This window comes from Asterias rubens, chromosome 6, assembly GCF_902459465.1.
Source record: "Asterias rubens chromosome 6, eAstRub1.3, whole genome shotgun sequence".
NCBI lineage: Eukaryota > Metazoa > Echinodermata > Asteroidea > Forcipulatida > Asteriidae > Asterias > Asterias rubens.
The window spans coordinates 11,996,588-12,023,948 of record NC_047067.1 but is presented as its reverse complement, the minus strand read 5'-3'; the positions used below and the strand labels follow the sequence as shown (position 1 = coordinate 12,023,948).

The following is a 27,361-nucleotide window of genomic DNA, read 5'->3' as shown; positions in this document are numbered from 1 at the left end:
TTGCCACACCTATCTCTCTAACCTCATTGATTTGTACTTTTCACTTTCTATGCGATCTTAAAGGGGCGAACAGCCATGTTTTATTGTTATATACATGTTTGTTCACATGTAGGATTGTCCCATGTGGTTTATCATCATGATTTTTTTTTAATTAATAGCAAATCGAACTGAAGCTAAATATAGATAAATCCAAGTTCGCATAACTGTACTATTTTGTGTTAAATTCTGCAGGAAAACAGACACTGGCGTCCATCGTTGGCACATTTTACTCAGAGACGTGACAACTTGTTGGACTCCCAGCAACCTCCTGGAGGTGCAACACACAGCTTCTGTTTGTGGAAAAACAAGTGCCGTTAATTCTCTATGTTTAGTGGTTAACCAGTAATATAACAAAAATGGCGAAGACAAACTATAGATGTTTGCTTGCGATGGTTCTCTTCTTCTTCTTCGCCGTATGCAGTGTCAGTAGCTCGTCGCTCGTCAACAAGTTTGCTGCACCGCGACAGTGTCATGTCTACAAGAAATCTGGACATCTTATCCTCGGCGGTATGTTTGCAATCACAGAGAATTATCCCTCGACGTGCAACTACAGTACAGATGAGATCCAGTTCACTATGCTACTCCCGGAGGCGATGGCATTTGCAATTTATGAGGTCAACAGGAGGAGCGACCTTCTCCCAAACATCACTCTTGGTTTCGAGATCTGGGATCACGGCGTCTCGGAAGACGCTGCTGTTGGCATCTCAATGTCCCTACTCCAGGAACCACCACGTGGTCCATCAAAGACATGTGATTTGCCAGAACGGAAGAAGCTGGTTGGGATCGTCGGCCCGGAGTCGAGCGCGATGAGTGTGTTTGTGAGTAAGATCGCCCAGACCTACCGGGTGCCTGTGGTATCCTACTGGGCAACCAGCAACGAGCTCTCAAACAAAGCACGATTCCCCTACTTCATGCGCAGCGTGCCTCCTGACCAGCTCCAGGCAGGAGCCATCGTGGAGCTGCTGTTGAACTTCGGCTGGGACTACATCGCTGTGATCTACACCGTCGACAGCTACGGTATTCATGGAGCACGTGAGGTAGTGTCTCAGGCTGAGAGGAAGAACATCTGCATAGCGATGTCAGCTCCTCTATCCGAGCTACACACTGAACGTGACATGCTTCAAATCGCTTTGAGGATAAAGAGGCTTGACTCTGTTCGGATTGTAGTTATGTTCTCATCTACTGGGCCGATAGCATATACCTTTCTCAGTCAGATCCTGAAGGTTGGATTACCGTACAAAATCACTTGGATCGGCAGTGACGGTTGGGGATACGAACTTCTCCAAAATGATCTCCTGAAGGAACTCGTTGAGGGCAGTATCTTCGTCCGGTTGAACAGCCCAAAGCAGCCAGAATTTGAGAGATATCTAAACACCATTGACCCGCGTACGGATGCTACCAGCGAGTGGTTCACTAACTACTGGAGAGAAAGACTAGCATATAATTGTTCGGACACTGATGCTTTGGCAAGTTGTGTTGTACCATTGCCAGATGGCTTCTCTACTGAGTACAACACAGCGGGCGCTATAGATGCCGTCAATGTGTTCGCCTATGCACTGCATTCCCTTTGGATGGAAACATGCCCCTCTGGCTCGGCTAATTGCACCCTAGAAGCGGCTCAAATTGACGGGGACAACTTCTTGAAGCACCTCCGTAATGTGACCTTCACGAGTTCCACTGGACCATTCACACTCAACGAGAACGGCGACACTGAAGGAATTTACCTGTTTGAGAATCTCCAATATGTGGAGGGACAGCATCGCTTTAGGGATGTTGGACAATGGAACTCTAGGATGGGAAACGGAGAAAGGCTTCAACTGTTTCAAGATGAACTACAGTGGTCCGGTCTAAGTTCAAGTCAGGGGGTGCCGAGGTCAACCTGCCGTAAAATATGCTCCGCGGGTCAGATCAGTGTCCCTTTAAAGGAAAAGTGTTGCTGGGGTTGTGAAAGCTGTGCGCCTAATGCTATCATAATTAATGGAACCGAATGCATGGAATGTGCGCGTACGTTCTGGCCAAACGCGGCCTTCGACAGGTGTGTGGCGATCGTACCTTACACAGTCTCACTCGGCGTGCCAATCGCGACCGGCATATTTGCCATGTTGTGCGTGGGGATATTAATGTCATGTCTCACAGCAGCTGGATTGGTATACTATCGACACAATCGACTCGTGAAGGCGTCCAGTCGTGAGCTTAGCGTCGTCAACCTACTGGGTCTGACTGCCACTTTCATCGCGGTGATCCCACTTCTGCAACCACCTTCGGATCTCACGTGCTCTATGTCGGAAGCTCTTATCTCTTTGTGTTTTACATTGACGTACGCTCCTACACTGTTCAAAGTGAATCGGATCTACAGGATCTTCCGTGCGGGGAAGCGGTCTGTCAGACGGCCGAGATTTGTTCAACCTCGACATCAGTTAGCTATGACCGGTACTCTCATCGTGATCCAGGTAGGCTACTAAGCAAAAAAAATGTGTTCAAATTACAAATATGTATTAAGTACTTATGATTGGCTGATGCTGCAAGAATAAGTTCAAAATGAGAAATAGAAGAAACTGGATTGACCAAAATGCCAAAAAATACACACTTGCATAACTTAATTTTTTTATGTTATAGTTCACATTTACAATTTGACTTCTACAGTCTTAACTTATTGCGATACCCTTTTCTCACGGATACTTTTGTGGTTATTGTAAAAGGAAAACTTTTTAGTTTATGGGATTTGAGGCATTGCCTGGTGAGATACTATGTTTGGTTTCCTGTAACACCATGTGTGTCGTCTACCTGCTAGGTAGATTGTTCTTTTGAGAACTTGTCTTCTTTTATATTATGCACTGTGGAGTAGACTTTCATTTTGTTAAGATTATTTTTATTTATGTTTTCTACTCTTTTATTCAAGCTCGTTGCTGTGGTCCTGGTGAGTCTTTCCCGTCCAGCTCGACCGTCATTCCTCTTCACCTCCCCACCGAGTGACCACGTCGAGCTCTACTGCGTCTTCAGCCCAGCCTTCCCAGGTCTCTGCGCCTACAATCTCCTCATCATTCTCCTCTGCTGCTACTTCGCCTTCCGAGCCCGTAAAGTCCCCGATAACTACAACGAGTCAAAGTTCATTGGTGTGAGCGTCTACTCCTCGCTGATGTTATGGCTCGCAGCCGTACCTGTCTACACAACGGCCGTGGAAGCCACCCAGAAAGTCGCCTTTTTGTCCCTAGCCATCGTGTCCAACTCATTCCTCACCCTTTTCTGTGTATATTTCCCAAAGTTATTCGCCATTCGGTTTCTTGGGAGTGCGAGGGTCAGTGATATGGATGATAGTACTAACGTGACGACCAAACAGACGATCAAGATACGGCCAGGGTTATCAACAGTTATCATATAGTTTGTAGGCATGGTTGTATAGTGCAACAATGAGTAACTAAAACACAAGCATCATCTGAACCTTAAGGTTCCTTTTCAGAAGTTTCAAACGTTTTCACTGGTGGGTCCTGTAGAAGGGAATTGGTTACTATAAGTAGTGGTTCAAATCACATGGGTGCTTGTTGTGTATGACAAAACACCGGGGTTAACTCTTCCACGGTAAAGTGTTCCGTGTTCTTTAATATGCACTCTAAATCTAGTACACGGGACCTGCGGCTAAATGTCCCATCCGAAGGACAAAGCAATTATGGTAGTCTTGCTCAAGGAAACACATATCAAGACTGTGACTCAAACCCTCACTCTGCTGATCAAAAACACTAGAGCCACGTCACACACAGCGGTCGAGATTTTTCAATGAAATATAAAAAATAAAAATAAAAACTCCTTTTAAATATCATTATGGATTACTTCAACACAGTAATAGTACATTTTAGCCAAGTCGTGTACTCCCTTTACGTGTTCAGTCCTCTCGAAGTTACCGTTTCAGACACACTTGACTTACTCTTAAAATCTAAATAGAAGTAACGTTTCCTAGATAAGGCAATCTATTTTATTAGAGAAAGTGCAGAAGTGTCAGCAAGCTTTGGTGACATGCAGGCCATCAAATAAATTAGAAGAGCCACTCCAAACGCAATGACACATTTGTTTGCACAAGATTGCCCTCAGTGTTCTGATACTTGACAATGCTTTCAGTTAGACACTCGGACAAACAACCTGTCAAAAATGTTATCACAAGTATTGGTGTGTTCTGTTCCCGCTCAAACTTCACTGACGCGGAGAGAACGTCAGTAAGGGTTGATTGCGTATTTTATCAGTCAAATATGTACTCATTGGCGAAACATCAGAGTAGACAGTGATGCAGATAAAATGACTGGCGATAAAGTAGAACAGGTCACTGGTTTGTGGATCCAGTCACCACAACATGATAACCTTTAGACATCTTCACAGTGGTGTTCAGTACGTGCAGGGCAGACCATGTCTTCCTCCATGGATGGATAGACTAGGCATATGCGTACTGCACTCACTGAATGTTTATTCTCCATGGATGGATAAACTAGGCATATGCGTACTGCACTCACTGAATGTTTATTGTCGTTCGTAACAGCTGGAGTATTTCTTAGATGTTCACACAGTGTAGACATTCACTGTAGAAACCTATGGGAATGTTCACTATCCAATATCTTAAAGGCAACATCGATATTTGCTGTAGAAACATAATTATGTGAATGTCCAATATCCAATATTAAAGTAACTTTACTGTCATCATGTTGGTTTCGTGTATTTTCACAGCCATTGACTCGGACTCAGAGTGCAGCTCCTTTCAAAACATATCAGAAGAGATGCTTCATCGGTGGATTTTCCGTCCAGAGGACCGTACCATCATAACCATCTTCATACCTATCATTTGGGGACTCGGTGTTATCATCAACTGCACGTTTCTATTTATGATTTACCGAATCCCTAAGCTGAGAACAGAAACGAACGTGTATTTGACGCACCTGGCTTTGGCTGATCTACTGTACTTGAATCTGTTCTCTGCCTATGATATATGGAGGTACGTAGCATCTCCAGTGGCTGATAATGTACCATTTACGACATCAACGGGGTGCTTGTGTTTCATCATAGCGATAAATATGGGATACTTTGCAGCAATGGCACTCGTTACCATGGTGTCGTTTGAGAGATACCTATCACTCTGTCATCCGATCAAACACCTTAAAATCAGAGGTAGGCGACGAACGAAGAGGATGGTGGCGTTCTGCTGGCTGGTCGGGTTTGTGTTCGCTGTGACGTCAGCCCCGGAGAGGGCGTGCTTGAACAAACTCTGCCTTCAGTGGCCCGAATCCGAGGACCACCAAGGGTATCCACACACGAGAGCAAGCTGCGATCCGGTTACTCCGTGGGTAGAATCAGTCACTCAGCCCTTACTGAATGTTCCATGGCTTATTGCAATGGTGGCCAATATCTTCATGTATGTCCGAATTGTGCAGATGCTGCATAGACGCAAAAGTTCCCACAACGGCAAGTTCGATCATCACCAGACAGCAATGAAGCTCCGTAACCAAGTCGCAAAGATGCTGATCGTTAATGGAGCCGTGTTTTTCGTCTGCCAAACTCCAAATACCCTATTAAGTCTCACAAGATGGACCTGCCTTATCGCCCAGATTCCTAATCCACTCGACGCTGCCCTAGGGAATACCAAACTATGGATTGCGTTAATCCCACAGCGGATTAATACAATTGTTAATCCGTTAATATACGGTGCAATTAACTCACAATATCAAACTGCTTTCAGACAAACGTTTATGCGGAAAGGAAAGTCCAAGAAACCAGATTCTGCAAACGCGATCAGCTCTCCAAAATACTGCAGTGCCACAAATAATATGATGGTGAATCAAAATTGCAATACGGACGATACAACACTGTGATAATCTGACGCCAATGATCGTAGACTTGATTCAATTCCCACTCTCGTGTGAGAGGTCCATAAGCATATCACGCCCATTTACTATGAAACAACCCGTAGCATAGAGAACAGTGCGCGCTCGCTGTCAAAATGTGGACCAGGTGTGGCGGTTTCAACTTTCCGCCGTGTTCAGTTTTCCGAATGACCAAATACGGTAACATTACGTCATGCGACGCATGCGCACAGCAAGCGAAAGTAGTCAATTGTTTAACAGTGCCGTACTGAGTCCCGGAAAACTGGACACGGCGGAAGACTGAAACCGCAACACCGGGAACAGGTTTGGGAATGCAGAGCATCATAAAACAGGAATTTTCTGGGGATGCACGGGATTGAGACTTGAGTCAAGTCTAACGCTCATGTGGCGAAGTTTGAAACCGTATCCGAAGTGGCAGGCTGCAGCTATAGGGCTACAGCTATAATGTCCACGTCGTTATGGGTAGTTATACTTATTCAAACCGGGAACCTATAACGAAAGAAGGCAAACGCGTCCACGGTTCGGTAGAGGTCCACAGTTGGAAAACGTGTACAAAACCGAAGGGAGCTGTTGTTATAAACAAAAGAGGGACAACGTTGATAATGTAAGACCGTGTTTTGTTTTTACGTGTAATAAACACCAAGTTGCACATTAAACTGTAAATAAATGTTTTATGAGTGTGGAATTGTGTAGACCTGTTTATTATTTAGTGAAGTTTCCAGAAGCTTAGCCACGTTTTGGGAAATTACCTACAAATCCGTCTGATTAGTTAGATATAAGGGCAATGTAGACCTCTGGTTTATGGAACCAGTCCATTGGTTTTTTTTTTAAGTGGTTCAATAAATATACTATGTGAACAATTTCATTTCGAAAGATGGTCGCGTTTCTGAAATATTGACAAAACTCCGGAGCGAATATGTTAAGATAGGAAGAGAAATCCCTATAGGGATACACAACATGAGAAGCATTACCGCGGTAACGCTTTCTAAGTTCAAACTTTGGGGGACAAAAAGGTTATATATTTATTACGAAACCACAGCACTTCGAAGTGAAGTGTTTCTCAAAGCTGCTGTAGGCCTACTTCATGCCACGTAAGTTTTCGATTGCAAATAATTTTGGGAGTCATTACCAAACGTATGCAGACCCTTTAAAGGCACTGGACACGTTTGGTAATTGCTAAAGACCAGTATTCTCACTTGGTGTATCCCTACATGCATAAAATAACAAATAAGACAATTTTGACTTATTGTCCATCGAAGTTGCAAGAGAATAATAAAAGAAAAACACCCTTGTTGCACAATTAATTTGAGTGCTTTCAGAACTGCATAAAGAGGCGTCTGGTCTGAATTCTTTATAATCTTTGGGTGAGAAATTACCTCCTTTTCAAAACTACGTTACGTCAGAGGGAGCCGTTTCTCGCAATGTTGTATACTACCAACAGCTCTCCGTTGCTCGTTACAAAATCAGTTTTTATAATTAATTGTTTATAACAAGTAACAGTTGTTACATTTTTTCTTTTTTTGAAATTATCTAAATGACAACATCCTATTTACTCCCTTTACTTTTTAAAACTGACAATACTCAAAAGAGATTTCACATGGTGTTACCGCACTCCAATGACGAGTCCATTATCAAGACATTAGCCCGCAGCCAAGATACCCAATGTGGACATTAATTATCTTTCGGAAACGTTCAGGAAGTTCTCCGGAATCATAACATGATGATTGTAATTCTGATTGGTTTTCTTTCTATATCAATACCTTGAGTTTCGCAAGGTCTCATCGAGATTGCAATACAACTATAAGACAGGTCAACAACCCTAAAAAAGACATGTCACTGGCTAGGCAACAAGTTCCAGGCAATCACCAAGAAGAAAGGACAGTGACATTTCAATCTTCACCTACTTGTATAGTGGATCGTAAGACAATGTTCGAAGATTGACTCATGTGCTACCTAAGTGGTCATGCAGCACGCACTGCAGTTGGTTACCTTTAAAAACTTACTCGTGTGACAAGGCCCTAAGATTCTTTCCAAATTATTCACTGTCTTATTTAGATAAGTATTATGTTACCCGCTCTTAAAAGCCTTTCCGACCTCATCGACTGAAGTGCTTGGATTGGCGCCAAATTGTAAATAATCACGTTGCTGTGTGTGTAGACTTGTTGCCAGTTCTAACTTGAGCTGTAGTCTCTTGGCAGCATTTCGTGGCAATACACTAAAACAAACATTGACCGAGTAAGGGGTTAAAATGAGGTCTGCCGCCCTCTATCGCCGCAATGATGCAGATGGATGGATGAACACAACACTTCAAACAAACGTAGGCCGTGTCCGAAACGGCGACTTCGTCTACAGCTACGGCTAGATCGCGCGCGTCTGCCTATTCTTCAACATTGGTAGACGCGCTGATCTAGTCGTAGCTGTAGCCGAAGTCGTCGTTTCGGACACGGCCTAAGCTATCAACATAGTGTGCGTTCGTTTAGCATCCCTGGGTCGACCCCGGTATTCCCCCTGTGCGTTCGAATAGCTTTAACGCCATTCCAGGGGCTCACCCGTGTCAGTCCCCATTGCCCTGCGTGTGGAGTGGGTCACTTGGGGCTGGCCCCAGGTCCAAGACGTCACTACGAGAGCGGTGAGTGATCGTTCGTTTAGCTCTAGTCAGGGGCTCACCCGAGTGAGCACCGCGGGGTAGACCCAGGGAAGCTAAATGAACACACCCATAGAGACAGGCATGATAGGGGGCGCTATTAATGTAGACCGGCGTCTTCGTAGTTATTGCAAATGTGAGATGGTAAAAGTCTTACGTACTTATCAGCCAATCATGTTGCTTTATAGATTTCCCGTTCAAGCTCGATATAAACAAATTATTAAATTGAATTCGCAAATTATTTAGTGGAGAATTCTCTTTGTCCACTAACTTTTTTGTATTAACATTTTTTGTTATTAACGTCTCCACATTAAAAAAAAATACGCGAAAGTGGAGCGAGGACGTCCCCGAAAATGTAATCCTCCGAATAAAAAAGACTCGCTCACATGAACGAAGTTCGTCTTTAAAAAAAAAAATATTGACTGCTTCGGGTGCTATGGTAAAAATGACGACTCCCTCATCCTTGGAGCGGTCTAGTTCTCCTCGGTTTCGCTCTCAGGAAAATGAGACAAGGTCAGAGATCACCTCCTCGGGAGTCATACTTAGTTTTAACCAAAGCACTCGAAGCGGTCAATATTTGTATAATATAGCCCATCAGTGGAGGTTTTACAAGATACACACTTCTTTGCAAATTGTGTTAAGGTATTGTGTTTAGTTTCGCAGCAGGTAAACGATCATTGTTTAGGCATGTGAGGCAAACGAAGAAAGAGGTGTTACTCAGTTTTATCGTTTAATTACAAGCAATAACTTTATTGGCTATTTGTGTGACAATCTTGCGTTGCATATCACACCTTGTGCACGAAGAATTTTACCTCGACTCGAGTACACCAAAGCGATTACCATCAACATTGCACAATCATAGACCCTCAGATCTTGATGATAATAGTGGGTTCTTGTGGTGCTCATCCGCCACCCAAGTGACGCCCAAGGTGCAATTTAAAGCATTCAGTATTTTGCTGCAAGGTATAGTGGAGTTACGTGTATGAGAAATAGGTAATAACGTTTCCAAGGTGCTGTGTCGCAATTAAACCAGAAACACCGGGGTGAGCCCATTCTGTTTTTGATAAAAGTGCACGCGTTTTACTTGCATCCACAACACACGGAACCAACAGCTTTACGTCCCATCTCGAACCCACACTCCGGTGAAAAGAACAGTCCACGACAAGCCAGGTTCTCGTTATGGAGTTTGCAGATCATTATGGAGTGATTATGATAGCACGGAAGTGAAAGCAAGGAAGACAAGAAATATTAAACCACAAGGAGGTCCTTGAAAAACACTTCAGCTTCAAACTAATATGTTTTTTCCTACAAGAAAACCAACGCTAAGAAACGAGATGGGTATGAAGTGTTTGGGTCTAGAAAAATCTGGGGCGCTCATCAAGAAAAAAAAATTCATTGACTATTGTGTCTGAGCTTTGTGTGGGGTATTTAGAATTTTAGGTCTCGAAATCAAGCATCTGAAAGCATCCAACTTCGTGTACAAGGGTGTATTTTATTGCATTATTATCTCGCAACGTCGATGACCGATTGAGCTAAAATTTTCACAGGTTTGTTATTTTATGCATATGTTGAGATACAGCAAGTGATAAGACTGTTCGTTGACAATTACCAATAGTGTCCAGTGTCTTTAAAGCTTTTCCTAAAACTAACATGAATCTAAAACAAATAATAATAAAAAAAGCATTAAAAAAAAACTCCCCTAGCCAAACAAGCAGGAGGGCTGTTTAACAGATTATTTCCTTTACTGTAGAATATGAAGGAAATGTTAAGTAGGGGCCCGTCTCACGATTGTGTTCAAGTCTCATGGCGCACGGGGCAAGGTCTATTCCTATCACCAGTTTTATTATAGACACTGATTAACAATGTGGAGATTGACTCGAGTTGTTGAGAGCTAACTCATTTATTAAGCCGTTAAGAATATCCATTAATGATAATGGTGAAAAGTGATTTAAAATACACTCGAGGGAGAAATGAATAATGAATACACTATATAGAAACCCTGGGGTACGTCATTACTTTATGTGTAAATATTGGAGGAGGCTTCAATTAAAGGGACTTTAAAAGCATTGGGGTTACAATAGTACGTATCGTAGCCTGTTTATCGTGCCTTTTCCCGTGAGGGGTGAAATAAAAAACACAACAGCAGCAGCAGCAGGAACAACAACAACAACAACAACAACAACAACAACAACAACAACAACAACAACAACAACAACAACAACAACAACAACAAAAACAACAACAACAACAACAACAACAACTACAAACACAAACAAATACAACAACAAACTCACAAACACACCCAACAAAACTGTTAATTTTACACTATTTTAGTCTGGCGTATGTTTAAGTCATTGATGTAAATTAGTTCATGGACAGGTGGTCTTGTTCGATGGGAACTGAATGCACCCCCTCTCCATGCCCATATCCAGATCTCTCAATGATGAGCACGACATGAGAAATTGTACTACTCTTCAAAAAGAAGATACTACATTGCTCGCACACGTTTAAAAGCACCATCAGTATGCACACAAGGACTTAAGAATAACATCCATTCACAGACAGTCTGGCTACGTGCAACAATACAACAACATTATGATAATTATAGTTATCATGCTTTGTGCTTCATACGTAGTATGCTTTGTGCCTGGTCAAAGAACAATTCGAAATAGTTGAATGTCCTATCTTTTCGCTTCGTACGTCTATAAATAAATACGTCTATAAATAAATAAGTCGGCTACAGGGTAAATGACAATAATTGCCCGGTGGATTTCACAAAGGCAGTCCTAACTTAGGACTAGTCCTATAGGCAATGCTAAGAGATAGAGCTAGTCCTAAGTTAGGACCAGTAACTCATCCTAACTTAGGACCAGTCCTATGTCTTAGCATTGCCTAGGACTAGTCCTAAGTTAGGACTACCTTTGTGAAATCCACCCCAGGAGTCCATGACAATAATTCAGCAGACAACAACAAAATAGAAATTGTGTACTATAACCCCCTGAAAAATCTTGAGTTTACCTGGTAAGTTTCTATTGTCCCGGTACAATTACTCTTGAGAGACTTCGTAATCAACCATCTAAAATGCTGCCCATGGTTATTTTAGATCAACTTGGTGTCAGTTCCTACTGTTCGGATCATTGCTGCGTGGGCGAAAATTGTCCCTCACCCTCCACAAGCCAGAGCTAGCCAAACGCCAGTGGGCGTCTAAAACGTACCTAGATTTCAACCGAATTGTGGAAAGATAAACATGTTTCTCAAATGTATGTTATAATGTGCTTTTACTGAACTCTAGAGTGGGATGTACTCTTCTGAAAGCAAAATGTTATGCATTTGATGGTACTTTCCAAATAAGAAGACATTATTTGAACTAAGCATCGATATTGTGTATGTATTTCCCTCCCAACGACCAAGCCTAAAACAAAGAAAGCAAATAAGGGACTTGGTGCCCTCGATATGCGCGAGGTGTATCCCCCCCCCCCCCATCCCAAGTTGCGTCTTAATTTTTTGTTTATAATCTCGAGAATTCTTTGAGGGAGTTTAGGGGTATACTTCTGTGTACACGAGGACAATATAATAGTGTGTTCATGGAAAATACATGCGTCATATGGTGAAAATCTTCCTTTAAATGAGATAAACTCATTCGAAAGCATTTCATTTATTGATGAAAGTCGTGTCAACAATTATTTCATGTCAAGGAAAACTATCTGGGACGACAACAAACGTCTAATAACCCAATTAGTTTAGTGGTACAAAAAAGGCGCGGTCGTAATTCAGTCGCAACTGCGAACAGCCGTCTGGTTTTCTTGAGTGATGCCTTCATCCTCAGTTGCTTCGTGCGCAATTGATTAGCTAGGCGTGCTGCATCTTTTTCTCTCTCAAAGTGATCTCTTATGGTTAAGCGGTGGGTATTGCTCATTCAATACATTGGGAAACAACAGCAGTAGCTTCACGTAGGGCCAGGTTTACCTGGGTAGCAGCCAAACAAACCCGTCGTCATCAGGTGAGATAACAATTTTCGTGTACACCCTTTGTATTGAATTAACGGAGATGGATAAGGAAATCTGGAATGTGTTCAGTGATATTTGGTATGGGATGTTTTGCTGTTGGTGCTGCTTAAAGCGTGTGGTTGACTATGTTTGTTGGTGCGAGAGTGGTGGTTGCATTGTTCAATGTGGGACTGTTTGACAGTGCGTCATTGATGGAACTGCTCGAGCATTGATGTTGACATGTTTCGTATCTGATCTACAGAATCAGGATGTCAAGGTTTCAAAACTGAACTCAGTATCAAGAACCTCAAGTGTCAGGAGCCCCTTCGGGTAAACAAAAATGCTATTATTTGTTTACCTCGAAATGATGTGTTGCTATCACAAAATAACTTGTATTTCGGTCGCACGGAATGCCATTCATTTCGAGGGTACGAAAGGGAACGATATGATAATTCGATGAAATATTATTTCGAGTTGACGAAACAATGTTGACGTTTTCGTTTACCTTTTCAATATTTCTGTTACCTGTCCCTTTCGGGGTTCCGTACATTTGGACAAAATTCTCCACAATATTTTTAAGTGAACAGGGAAAAACAAAATTAACTTAGTATCATGTTGATTGTCGGATAGCGTTTCTTTATAAGATTCGGGTTTTTTTAATTTATTATTTGTGCATTGTTATGAAAGGCAACTAATTGGAATACGATAGCAAAACCCAGTCCTGCCTCATGGGAATCATTAATTGTTGTCGTCAGTAGGCACCCATTGTGTATCATGGCCATAATGCAATTATGACATACCCCGTTGTACGCGGTTTTCTTTACGGGGAGAAAATTATAATGTAGTCAAAGCGCTCTAACGTTGGCCGTCGTTTGGCTTAATGGTTCGGCGTGATTTACTTGTTTCTTGGAATATTAAGGGTCAAGTTTGGAGCGTCAAGCAGTTAAACTGTTATTCGTACCGGCACCGTGTTGTTTTATCACACTATTAAGTTATTATTTTCTGAGGTGAAACGTGAACTTCAAGTCGTTTTTTATTGATTTTTTTTCTTCTGAAGATCCCCGGTAAAGATTATTTTATGAATATAATGCTTTATCTTTAAAGGCATTGGACACTATTGGTAAATGCTCAAAACAATTATTAGCATAAAACCTTAATTGGTAACGAGTAATGGGGAGAGGTTGATAGTATACAACAGTGTGAGAAACGGCTCCATCTGAAGTGATGTAGTTTTCGAGAGAGAAGTTATTTTCCACGAGCTTGATTTCGAGACCTCAGATTTAGAATTTGAGGTCTCGAAATCAAGCATCTGAAAGCACACAACTGGGATGTTTTTTTTTCTTTCATAGTTATCTCAAAACTTCGACGACCAATTGAGCTCAAATGTTCACAGGTTTGTTATGTAATGCATATGTTTAGATACACCAAGTGAGAAGACTGGTCTTTCACAATCACCAAACGTGTCCAGTGTCTTTAATACATCGAATTTGCATCGAGGATACAAAATATTAGTTTCGGTTTATTTTTAGACATATCAAAGGCGAACTAGTGTTTATGGGTATAACCATATAACGTATCTGTTATTTTATTTACCCTTATGATTTCAGTAACGCCACTTGTGTAAACTTTTATTGCAAAACATTTAATTTGCATAAATATTCACTTGAACTCGTCGGTGAGGTCTATTTTAGAGAAGTGATTCTGTTTTTCAAATCCGCAAATGCCCGATTCATTTTATTTAAATCATGACGTCATCGAAACGATAAAGACAACTGGGTCTGTTTAATTCCGAAGAGGGTCAAGTTTAATTCTGTTTTGTGATTGATTACTATGTCAAACTTTAATGAACCAAGAAATCGCTACACAAATACAGACAATCTTGAAATGTGACGTCATCGAATGTTTTTTATGTTAATCACAAATGCACCTGAAGGATATCAAACATATCGACATTTTAAACAACTTTAAAACATGTGGTTAGACTTAATAGTTTCCCCGTTGTCAAAAGAACTCTTTTTTATTGGAAATTGGGTGCATCACAAAACTAAAATTGAACCTTAAACCCCGTTTTATAGGTACAACAGCCGATTTCACGAGACGCTAGGATTAATCCTAGCGTCTAAGGGTACGGAATTTAACTCTTTTCAAATCTTAAGTTTGATCCTAAGTTAGCGAAGAGTTTGGTGAAATCGACAGCTGGAGTTCTTTGGTAATTGTCGCAGACCAGCATTCTCACTTGGTGTATTCCATCAAAAGCATGAATACAGAAATCTGTGGAAATTTTGTTCAATAATTCGTCATCGAAGTCGCAAGAAAGTAATGATTGAAATGAAAAAAAAAACCTTGTTGCAAAAAAGTAATGTATAGACTTAAAGGCAGTGGACACTATTGGTAATTACTCAAAATAATTATTAGCATAAAACCTTTCTTGGTGACGAGTAATGGGGCGAGGTTGATGATATAAAACATTGTGAGAAACGGCTCCCTCTGAAGTGCCATAGTTTTCGAGAAAGAAGTAATTTTCCACGAATTTGATTTCGAGACCTCAGATTTAGAACTTGAGGTCTCGAAATCAACCATCTAAACGCACACAACTTATTGTGAAAAGGGTGTTTTTTCTTTCATTATTATCTCGCCCTCTTTCTCAAAAACTACTTCAGAGGGAGCCGTTTCTTACAATGGTATCTATTAACCATCTCTACATTGCTCGTTAAAGTTGTTATGCTATACCAACTATTTTGAGTAGCTACTAATTAGTGTCTTTAAAAATCCAATCACACATCATTAAAATTCACAGTAGTTTTTCTCAGAAATCCCCAGTTTGTCCCTACTCCGCTACTCCTGGAAAAGGGAGCAACGTAAGTGAGTTATAATGTTGCATAAATCCACACTGCTCAAGGTGAAATTGGGTGAGGATTTCAACTGAATAGACAAAATCAGCTGGATACGTCTTCGTGAATAAAATTTCGCAAGGAATGTATCACTTGTACACACAAATGCTGTCGTTCACAGGAAGCTTGTTTTGCAATATTTCACAAACATTGAGAACATTTCACCAGGAATGTTGGATTTGTTCAATTCATGTAAAAATAGCTTTATGTTGCTTTTATGCCGAAAAGGAACGAGGGGGAACCTAGACCGGCAAAAGAGAACATTTGATAAAACAAACATAAAAATAAGCCCGGTCAATAATCCTTCGACATTTTACTTTTAATTTGACGAATTGTGACGTCACACCCCTGTTTTCGCTGCGAAGCGAATATTTCGCAAGAGTGGCCAAACAGTTCAAATGTTGCGAATAATATTTGCGAACTTGTGACGTCACAATTCGAAATTCAAAGTATAAACTTGGCGTCAGTTACTCAAGCATTGCCGATTTCAAATGTAACATTGTGTCAAATGTCACCATTGTGCGTAAGCAATCGGCTGTACCGATCCCGATACTGATGCAAATCCAATTAAATCACAAACGAAGAACCAAAATAGGAAAGAACTAGCAGAAGAACAGATCAAATAATATTCCCTCCGAACAAAAATTATAATATTTACGTTTGTCAGTCGAGTGTTAACTAAGGACAAACAATTTCCTGGGTGTTTCATAGTTGCCATGGAAACTTCGGAAAGCGTTATTTTAGTTTGAGATGTATTTTTATAAGTAAGGTGGTCTTATGTGACACGGTGAAGATTGTGTGACACGGAATAGCTAATAAAAAATCTGAATCTTTTACAATGAGTTAATGTTTTTGAAGGGCTTGATACGTACCTTTTGTAGGTCAAATTGTTTGCAATGACATGAATCCCCAATCACTGTGAAATTAATGTAATGTAAATTACCTTTAGAAGTTTCAGCTTCAGTAGTCGTCAAGATTTTGAGAAATTAATGTGAAAGCACAGGGCAATGTTTTCAGGAGAGTCGCGTACGCGTAAATCCGTTGCAGGCCTCGTTCTAAAATAATTTACGTCTCGCTGAGTCGGTGATTATTTTCATGAGAGTGTTTCATTCATTTTTCACCTCAGCAGGTAAGACTTTAGGGAAAGCCTTCTACCAACATTGTGTTAATCTGTAAGCGTTCGCGTTTTGTATCGTGTAAAAAGTTCCTTAACCCTTTAAAGGAACACGTTGCCTTGGATCGGACGAGTTGGTCTATAAAAAGCGTTTGTAAGTCGTTTGTTATAAAATGCATATGGTTGGAAAGATGTTTTAAAAGTAGAATACAATGATCCACACATATGTGCCTTGTAATTGCGTGTTTTTTCTTTCACTTTGCGAACTAACACGGTCGGCCATTTATGGGAGTCAAAAATTTGACTCCCATAAATGGCCGACGGTGTTTGTCGACGAGGTAAGAGGAAAACCACGCAATTTCGAGTGATACTTGTATGGATTGTTATATTCTACTTTAAAATATCTCTCTAATCATATGCATTTTATAACAAACGGTTACAAACGCTTTTCAAAGACCAACTCGACCGATCCAAGGCAACGTGTTCCTTTAAAGGATCGGCTTCAACATCATTGTGGAGTCATTATAATATAATCCGTTTTTTATTGTCCTTTCTTCGTTATTTTTTTCGCACTCTCTCTTTCTTAACTTTCTTAAGGAGGTGGGTGGACTGACAGAGGAAAACAATATGATACACGCTCTCTTTTTTCAAAACAACTTATTATGTTGTACTTATTTATAATCACAGCTTGTGCCTTTTGGCTGTTTTTGCGAAAAGACCTTGTATCTGCGCCACATGAGTATTATTCGTGACTAACATGGCGCACTTGAAATTGTCCACTATACATATTTTCTTTTTTAAATACACATGTATGATAAACAATAACCCGGTTGTTATTAGCATACGATGTATTGCGCCAGTATGTACACACACGGAACTGTGTTATGCACCATATCGAGTAGACAACAATAGATTATGAAGGCCTTTTACACGGTGAAATGTCAAAACTAATGAACTGCAATTCCGTTGCCATGGTTAGATTTGAGGGACTTCAGATCTTAATTGATCAAAATTGTATTTACAATGTTAAGCATAAACGTTAAGTAAGACGGGTCTGTTTGAAGATAGTTGCACTTTTAATATTATTTGAAATTAATTTACGCATCAAAGCAATGCGCATTGTTATTACTATATTTGTAAGTTTTATGAACTTAATATATTTTACATTTAAATTGTCTGCCTTTTGTTTGTTGTTGAGCTTTTTATAATACTCTTTTTTCGCATTGTCGACAAAACAGTGATGTCCCCATAGTCAGACAATATAAGTGTGGGGTAAGAGTTAAATCAAAATTATTATAACCCAGCAGCCATCGGTAGTACCTTTTAGTGGTCCAAGTGCGACCCAACAATATTACAGAAATCAAGAGTATAAAAATGGCACATACTTAAAGACTGTCCATTTGAAGAAAAGAAATGTCTTCAATTAAATGCAGTTAGGTGAAATTGTCTGAATTGCTTGTGACTAAAACTCTTTGTGTCTTATTTCAAGATAAGAAGGGAAGGGTATAATAGGCCTACGTTTGGTATTTCAAGGTAAGAAGGGAAGGGTATAATAGGCCTACGTTTGGTAAACACTATTTTGAAGGAAGTGGACATTGTTGGTAATTACTCAAAATAATTATTAGCATGAAACCTTTCATGGTGACGAGTAATGGGGAGAGGTTGATGGTATAAAACATTGTGAGAACGGCTTTAAGTCTCTTTGAGTGAGAAATTACTTCTTTCTCAAAAACAAAGTTACTTCAGTAGGAGCCGTTTCTCATAATGTGTCATCAACAGCTCCCCATTGCTCCAAGTAAGTTCGTATCCTGACAATAAATTTTGAGTAATTACCAATAGTGTCCAGTGCCTTTTATGTACCACGCTCCCATCTAATCAATCATCTGTCGAAACGTGACATCACACAGACATTGTTTGTCACGAGGGCTCTTCAAAATTTTAATTAGGCGATGCTATACGTCAGCTTATCAACGGAGATGGGGCGATATAATTGGAAAGACCATAGAGCCCTTCACACACAATGCGACCTTCCTTGAGACGCCCCTTAAGGGTGACGCAGTACGCACAAGCTCAAATCTAAGGTATCCCACAGAGGCTGTTAATGTTTTTGGTCAAATTTTTGTCATCATAAACTGTCATCATCGATGTTACCTCTATAACTCTGTGACATAACAATATACTTGTCGTCTTCACTGCCGCAGAGTGAATTCTAAATGTGTCTCCAGTGGACTTTTCGACTAGCTTGCTCTATAGTCATCGTCAGGATGACTCTTAGCATTTTTTCATTGTTTTCCCCGTCAGGTAATTTTGTTATAAATGTAAATTTTCACTAATTAATGTTTGATGTATATAAATATTTGTAAATGTGTGCATCTCTCTTTTAAATGATTTAAAAACTATTTTTTCACATTTTATTTATTGAACAATTTTTTAAATAATTGTTTGGTTTCAAATGTTTTACATTGTACGTGGAATGTGCGGTATCAGTCAATTCAGCCTCTGGTTGCAGTGTTATTTTTAATAAACCTTTAATTAATGACGTAAGACATTGGACACTATTGGTAATTTTCAAAGACCAGTCTTCTTACATCGTGTATCTCAACATATGCACAAAATAACAAACCTGTGAAATTTTGAGCTCGATTGGTCGTCGAAGTTGTGAGATAATAAAGAAAGAAGAAAAAAACACCCTTGTCAAATGAAGTTGTGTGATGTGATTTCAGATCCTCAAGTTCTAAATCTGAGGTCTCAAAATCATATTCACGTAAAATTACATCTTTCTCGAAAACTACGTCACTTCAGAGGGAGCCGTTTCTCACAATGTTTTATACTATCAACCTCTCCCCATTATATAATCGTTACCAAGTGATGTTTTATGCTAATAATTATTTTGAGTAGTTACCCATAGCGTCCACTGCCTTTAAATATGAGTGAACAGACTAAAAACAAGAAATGGATGATGATTGAATACACGTTGAGAGACTGCAAAACATTGGATCGGGGATAAAACCGATGCATTAGTTGTAGCAAAATAATGCATTAGTAACAGCTTTAAAATGGTCTAAAAAGGAGATGTAGTCAGCTTACTTGGGTGAGATCAACAGCTTAAAGGCATATACACAGAACAAAGTTAGGCAGAGTTTGTCAGATGCTTTCAACAAGCAGTAGGCATTTAGATAAACCCAAAGCCAAATCCGCAGTGCAGTTTGATTGACTATCCAAACTTAGGAATGAACTCGGACATCTCTGCACAAAAGTACACATTCATAGGATGACATGGGCACAAATGCATTAAGCTCTTTAGCAGAAAAATTAAATTGGGCCAGGGAGTGAGGGGACTTTGCGTAATTGATGCAAATTTCGAATGTGTTCTTCTAAGACAAACCGGGCCAATTTGATGCAAGCATGCTGCTATGTAAGATTGCGCGACACAAAGAACGGGTCGGTTCGTTTGAATGTTTTCCTCATTAAGGGCATGGCTTGACATTTTTGGTTATTGTCAAAGACCATTGTTCCAACCTGGTGTATCCCGACATATGCATAAAAACAAATACATGTGTGAATATTTCGACTCAATTGGTCATCAAAAATGGAACAGAATAATGAAGGAAAAAACATCCTTGTTGCATTACTCTATGTGCTTTCAGATGTCTAAAAAGGGCTTTAGGTCTGAAGTATTTCAATATTTGAGTATTAAATAATCTTTCTCAAAACTCATGAGTAGTTTCTCACAATGTTTAAACAGCTCTCCATTGCTCGTTTTACCGAGTAAGTTTGAATGCTAACAATTACTTCTAGTAATTAGTATCACGTGCTTTTAATGGTATCACACACGAAAGGGGGGGTTGCTTTCCTGAAACTAAAACTGCATAGTCATCACTAGACATCATTATCTCCAGGATTGAATCGCCTCAACGAAAACAAGTCATCTTCGTGCAGTAATTAAGACTCCCTTTGATCAAACTGAGTCCTTCTGTTATTTTTTGATTATTTTGACTAATTACGAACAATGACCAGTGCCTTTACATCGAAAAAAATGAGAGAATAAAAACAGTCATAAACAGGCGCGGATCCAGGGGGCGTGGGGCGCACGCCCCCCCCCCCTTTTTTGTCGGCCCCCCCCCCCCAAAAAAAAAGGAGAAAAAAGAAAAAGAAAAAGAAAAAAAAGTGGGGGGACGACACAAAATAAACTACATACCTGGGTATTTTTTTTATCAAAACAGGCTATTATATATATTAATAGCCCGTCGTAGGCCTACCTTGTATACTGTTTCATTGTGGGCCACTATTATTTCACTCACAGACATGGTCTGATGGAGGAATTAAACGTGAATCTGGGTGTGGAAAGCGAGTTTCCCAAAATCAACATCAGCGCGAAATACCTCTGCCAATTTCAGCCAGTGTTTACCGCCGTGAATTCGTCGCTTGCGATGACCATTCCACTTCCATCTACCAGTCCTGATATCGAGGAGGATCCCCTGCATGCGAATAAAATACACGCCTGATCCCTCTTGAAAATGCACGCCCTTGCATACATGTCCGGTGTAACATTGTAAAACAAATTAACGCCTCAAAAACTGTTTTTTTTTTCTTCTTCGTAATTCATATTAATGACCCTGTTAGGTCTGAAAATGCAAGTCGTTTGGTACCGCAATTATAATGTGCTAAACAATGATCGCCACCGACCTACGTACAGAGTCAGCAGATTGGGGGAAAACTAGCCCCCATAAATGCTTCTAAAGTTGTAGATAACCCTACGCCTAGATTTGTTAACTTTCTCAAAGATCTTGAGAACTTGCTCGTTTTCGGCGGAGCGTGCATACGGACGTTCTTATATAGTTAAGTTAGTCGGGTTCCTTCAATTGTATCAATTGATTGTACCATATTGATAAGTGGTTATGGCTACCCGACCAAAAAAATCCGAAAGAATTTTTTTATAAAAATAATGTGCTGGGGCCAAGGATACGGAGTGGATTTATGGGGCTAAGGAAAGACATGACATTCACGGTACATTCTTACAGGTTTACTCCCCACTAAATTTGTATTTTCACTCCTTTCTCAGCATTCATCCATAGTCAAGACAGCTTAACTCTGCTTTTTATTCAAAAACAAACAGGCTTACTCGACTGTAAACTAACTTCTTCCTTTTTTCCACCAAAGCGAAATCCAAATGGCCATGGCCGTCTGTTATTTCTTAATTAAGGAGAAGTACACCATTACGTTGGTTGGATAGATCAGTGCACTAAAAATGATGTAGGCTTGTTACAAAATAATTGTCAACTAAAAAAAAAGAAGATCGGCCGTTGATGGGAACGCTGATTTTTTTGTTCATGTGATTTTCTCCCTGTTGGTTTTTTCCCCAAAAGTTTCCTATGGGTAAACCTGATTTTAAATTAATATTTGAAGTCAGTAGTGCATCTCCATATAAAAATTATGCTCTATTCTCTCTCTGCATCTGTTTACAATACTTTATTACTATTTTGTTTTTAAATCATGGCTAAGAGTTTTTATTGGGTCTCAGTCCCCTGCAGCCTGGCCGTAATGTGGAGTATACCCACACGCGCATAAAGCCCCCAAAAATCCCTGCTTATCCGAGTAATACGCTTGAATTCACTGCTTCCGTACAAAGCGCCAAGTTATTTGCATACGGTGCAGTGCCATGAAATTTTGCCCTGCACATGCATAGCAGCAATTTGTTTCCTATTTTTTTTTTTTTTGAAAGGATTCCTCTGTTTAAAAAAACCAAAACGATTTAGAAGAAACAACTTTCCCATTGAAAGCACTAATGACAGTGGCAATTTTGTAAATACAGAGAAAAAGATGCTGCCTGGGGAAGGCGCGGTCTTTCACTTTGAAAAAAAAAAAATCGATGACCATTATTGAGTCGAAATGTCCACAGGTTTTTTTTATGCATATGTTGGGATACACCAAGTACGAATATTGTGGCCAACTGTATAGAGCTGCTTAAGCACAAAATTTGCTTTAGCATAAAAATAGCTTGCTTATTTTACACATATTACTGGCCAAAAATGTTATGCATATCCTGTTGTTTACTTAGCATAACAATTGGATTGAGTTTTTGGCCATTAATCTATTTTTACTCAGCCATGATTTCTTTTGCATAAAATGAAATCGGGCCCTGGTCTTTAGTTTTAGTTTAGTTTAACCTTTACACAAGCATCAAAATATGCAAATCGATACATTATAATATACAAAGAAGAAGGACAAAATACCAAGCCAGTGAATGGCAAGGAGAAACAGAAGACGAGCACACAAAGCCGTCCTGCCACAAAGAACATATCCACCCCACAGTTAAAAACCAACCAACGCTACGGAATTTTCTGTTGACAATAATTATTTAACACCAAACGTGTCCAGTGCTTTTAAGGGAAATTCTATTAACGTTGTATAATAACCAAATAGGTCCCTCCGATTGACATTTTGTATATAGGCATATATCCGCCGTCTCGAATCAAGGCACGTCCATTAACTTTATTATAAACTCTCTTTTATTCAAACGTGACATGAGTTCAGCGCATGCGCATGGTAAGACTGAGGATGTCTATTGCCATGGTAACCGTTGCCTGTGCACCGTTGCTCCCGATAGCTTATGGCTACATGATGACCTTACGACGGTGTAAGAAAAGCTGTGGCCCATGTATATCATGAATCCATGATTGTGCAGTCCTCAAGCACAGAAATCTGTGTATCGAGCGAGGAGGTGTGCAATAAGACTTTACGTGTAAATGATTAACGAAGGTGGGTGATTTGGCTATATTTGGAGGAGAGGTTTACATCCTGTACGTTTTGGATGATGGTTTGTTGGTTGATTTAGAGTTACTTATTGATGGGAAGATTAGATGTCAAGAAATCAAAATACATATTTGGTGGACGCTCTCCGGGGTGAAGGCGAACGGATAGAATCAGTAATGGCGGGCAATGACGAATAATGCAAAGTTATAAATCTGTGCACCTTTGATCACTTTTTGGTGAGGCGTTTCCACGGTAATACTGGTTTCCCGCTTTTTTTGTTGGGGGGGTGGAGTTTCAGCAATGTGCATTGTTTGTTATACATGTTTTTTATCTCTATTTGAAGTTCGTCTGTAATACTTTTGTATGGAAAGTGCCTGGGTGCATAAATGTATGCTACTTTTTAGTATTAATTTTATCGGTACTAATATTGTTGTATTGTGTTGTTTACTTGTTGTTATGTATAATCGCATGTTGAAGCACGTGTCGAGCAGGCAACCACCTGTCACGTGTACCGCAAAGCATGTGTTCCTTTGCTCCATGCATTTGTATGATTTCCCTAGTGCCTTGTTCATATATGTTACAACAACACTAATTAGTCGTAAAAAGATGAGACATGATTTTGACTAACTTACATCAAAATCATGATGACTAAATAGTGTTATTTAGACTAATATATTTTTAGAGTACTGTTATTAGGCATTCAATGTATGATTATATCACATGGGTTTTGTATTGGGCAATCACATGGCCAACGGCCCCTCCACATGTTATGCAGTTGTCAGAAAATCATGTGTTAAATAAGTTTTTTTGTTCGGGCAATGGAAATAACATCAATTCAAAAGTAGTATACCGAAAATTGGTGTCCGAAGGAGGTAACATGTACTGCTATCGAATCATCACTAAAAACAATTAACATATTTTAAACAGCAATTTGTAAATTGTACAGTAAAGTGAACACGTTTTGCTAATCTCCTTTTTCGCCGAACGGTGTTTGTCATTAGCCAACATATAAACATTACTTGCAGTGACTAAATTTATGGCCTCATTCAGATATTCAAAAATTACATCCCTTTGGTATTCAAGTATTTTATCCTTGTGCACAATGTGTGACAGCTTCACTGTGAAACAAAATATTAATCGGCATTTAAAAGGTACCTTTATTTCCGTAAATTACTATAAATAATTTCACTTTGGGTGGAACTGCTCCCATTCACAGCATTTTATTAATAAGGCAGAGGGCGCATTTCCTGGATATCCTTGTGGGGTACCCGCAAACAACACACCCTTTGAAATAATTAAACCAGAGACCCCTCCCATTAAATATGTATATTCACACATGCGTACATACCATTATTGGTTGGCAAACGCCATAGACAATGGCGTCTGCGTCACGCAGCCATTAGCCGCATACAAAACAAGGCGATGTGTGCCCCCCCCCCAACACCCCTTTGCCAATGTGCGCAAACGCTATGTGCACTTTACATGTTTAATGGAATTATCTATTATCTAGAAGGGATGTTCTTATCAAAATGTTCTCTCTCCCCTGAGTGCCCTCTCAATTATGTATGACAAGAAGTGACAAGCAGTGCCTTATTAAATAAATTACCTTTATAACAATATTACTGTTGCTTTTTATTTCAGAATGATGACAACGTTGCACAACGATCGCTCCTCGATAAGCGTACCTGATCGCACGCGTTCCCACAGCAGCACAACTGTAACCTACAGGAGGAGCACCTCGTCCTCTATGTCCCCACAGACCTCCTTTACAACGGTCAAGACAGCTGTTATCGACGAAGCAACCTCTACTAAGACGCCAAGCGGCTACGCCTCCTCCTGCCCCGACCTCCTCTTCGTAAAGACAGAATCCAACAGCTCCGAAACCCACAGAAAACTCCACCTGACAATGTCTCTGAGCGACGGGCGAAGAAGCCCCCGCACAGACGGGTTTTCCCGGCATCAGATGGCCACGAGCACGAAGACCTCCCCGTGCCAAGGAAGGACGGAACTCTCCCGCAAGACATCTTCTGTGTCGTCTTGCCGCTCCTCCTCCGAGATGGATAACTTATCCTGCGATGAGGAACTAGATATCTGTAAGGTCATCCCGGAGATAAAGATCGATGAGCTCCTCCAGACCTCCACACCTTACAGAGATAAGAACATCTCTGAGATACTCAGCTTCTTATTTGTAGGAGACGCTGAAGCCGCCTTCAGGGAGCCTCTACTCTGCCGACTCAGCATCGAGTGTGTTGTTGACCTAAGCAACTTGTCTCCAGATCAAATCTCCAAGTCTATCCGTCTTAAAGATTGTCCCTGCGTCTGCCCATCTCAGATGAAACACACTCGCATCCGACTTAATCTCCTCGTCGACGAAACCATCAACGAGGAGATCATCCACTACTTCGATGAGATCAACGCGTTCATAGAGGGCGCTCGCAAGATGGACAGAAAGTGTCTTGTGTATTGTTTCAAGGGACGTTCCCTCTCGCCAACCATCGTCACTCAGTATCTAATGCAGTACAACAACATGACATTGAAACAGGCGTATAGTCTCGTGAAGAAGAGGCGTCCGGAAGTTACCATATCGGCGGGTTTCCGAAGCGCTCTCGTGCGGCTCGAAAGACAACTACACCCGAGCACGAACCCGGCGATTATGTTCGAGAGTGAATTCCAGAAAGAGACAACGGGACATTCTCACACCCAGCAGGCATGGACCTAAGGTTGATAAGCACATGGTCTTCATTTGAGGCGTTAATTGTTTTTAACGTAAATATCGCAACACGATCACTGTCCACACCACGATTTACTGGAGAATAGATCTGGACCAATGTGTAGACTTACCCCAGTCCTTCCGAGTCAGGCTTAAAAGCACATTGCCTGACAAAAAAAAAGAATACGTAACAGAGTTCGACTGACGAAGGTTCACGATTGCTTCTCCATAACAGAAGTCTTCGAAAAATGTGTTCAAACAGTTTGACAAAAACTGTCAGCGGTGACAAAGATCATCGTAGCTGCTATTGTAATCTTATCCATGTATATTGACGCTAACTTTAAGGCACTGGACACCTTTGGTAATTGTCCAAGACCAGTATTCTCACTTGGTGCATCCAAACATATGCATGAAAATCTGTGAAAATTGGTCATCCGTTTGCAAAGAAAAAACACCCTTGTTGCACAATCTGTGTGCTTTCAGATGCCAAAAAAAGGCTTCAGGCCTGCAGTATTTTAATATTTAAGTGAAGATTTACCTCTTTCACATAACATTCGTTACCGCAGAAGAAAGAATGTCTCACAATGGTTTATACCATCAACAGCTCTCCATTGCTCGTTACTGAGTTAGTTGTTATGCTTACAATTATTTTGATTGACCACCAATAGTGTCCTGTGCCTTTAAAGGCAGGGTACACTTTTGGCAAACCCTGTGAAAATTTTGGCTCATTTGGTTATAGAAAATGCAAGAAAATAATGAGAATTTCTCAATAATGCCAAAGCCTTTCTCATATTATGGAGGTGAAAACGACCTCGTTCTCTTTACCTCAAAAGGGAGTCGTTTCTCACAATGTTTTAGTTGGTAATTACCAAAGGTATACTTTGCCTGCTGCCTTTAGTTGTTTTAATTATGTGAATACAAAATAAATATGTATATAAAATTATCAGAACGGCCTGCATATATATAAATTGGTTGTTTTTTATATAATACGGTGAGCATTTGCGTTAAAGCGAACCCAGTTGCTGTCTAACGTGCAAACAAAACAAGGATTTTGTGTGACTTGTATTTCGACAAAGGATTTTGACTTGATTTTTGAAGTCAATCTCGAAATGGATTTGTACATAATGCCTCTTTGAATGCATCTCCTGTTACTGTCAAACAAAGAATTATGTCCGAAGATTTAAAATAAATAAATAAATAAAATTTTACAAATTGAACGTAGGATTATTCAATCAACATGATTCTTTAATTAATGTTTCTATCACATTGATATCGCCAATTATGGAATATGATCAAATATATTTTGTAAATAATGATGGCAATTTGTATATAATTGTGCGTTGTCACATATTAATCACGAGGTAAA

General features: G+C 40.2%; 3 protein-coding genes across 4 annotated transcripts; all 3 read left to right on the top strand.

The window, feature by feature from the left end:
* Nucleotides 1-395: 395 nt before the first annotated feature.
* Nucleotides 396-2,230, top strand: LOC117291357 (metabotropic glutamate receptor 8-like). Its single transcript, XM_033773006.1, has 2 exons — nt 396-1,941; nt 2,217-2,230. Exons 1-2 carry the CDS (start codon nt 396-398, stop codon nt 2,228-2,230), a joined length of 1,560 nt encoding a protein of 519 aa, XP_033628897.1.
* A 2,306-nt stretch (nt 2,231-4,536) lies between these two features.
* LOC117291098 (kappa-type opioid receptor-like) lies at nt 4,537-5,995 on the top strand. The gene has a single exon (XM_033772624.1). The coding sequence runs from the start codon at nt 4,722-4,724 to the stop codon at nt 5,883-5,885; it is 1,164 nt and encodes a 387-aa protein (XP_033628515.1). The 5' UTR covers nt 4,537-4,721; the 3' UTR covers nt 5,886-5,995.
* Nucleotides 5,996-12,410: 6,415 nt separating this feature from the next.
* LOC117291766 (dual specificity protein phosphatase 1-like) lies at nt 12,411-26,398 on the top strand. 2 transcript variants are annotated; one of them, XM_033773667.1, is made up of 2 exons: nt 12,411-12,541; nt 24,927-26,398. In XM_033773667.1, the coding sequence occupies exon 2, from the start codon at nt 24,928-24,930 to the stop codon at nt 26,002-26,004; it is 1,077 nt and encodes a 358-aa protein (XP_033629558.1). In that variant the 5' UTR covers nt 12,411-12,541; nt 24,927; the 3' UTR covers nt 26,005-26,398. The 2 variants fall into 2 exon arrangements, with proteins under 2 accessions (XP_033629558.1, XP_033629559.1); XM_033773668.1 differs by lacking the exon at nt 12,411-12,541 and adding an exon at nt 23,477-23,537.
* The last annotated feature ends 963 nt before the right edge of the window (nt 26,399-27,361 follow it).

Excerpts from the sequence above, each read along its gene's own strand:
- LOC117291357 (XM_033773006.1), top strand. The coding sequence starts at position 396 with ATGGCGAAGACAAACTATAGATGTTTGCTTGCGATGGTTCTCTTCTTC.
- LOC117291098 (XM_033772624.1), top strand. The coding sequence starts at position 4,722 with ATGTTGGTTTCGTGTATTTTCACAGCCATTGACTCGGACTCAGAGTGC.
- LOC117291766 (XM_033773667.1), top strand. The coding sequence starts at position 24,928 with ATGATGACAACGTTGCACAACGATCGCTCCTCGATAAGCGTACCTGAT.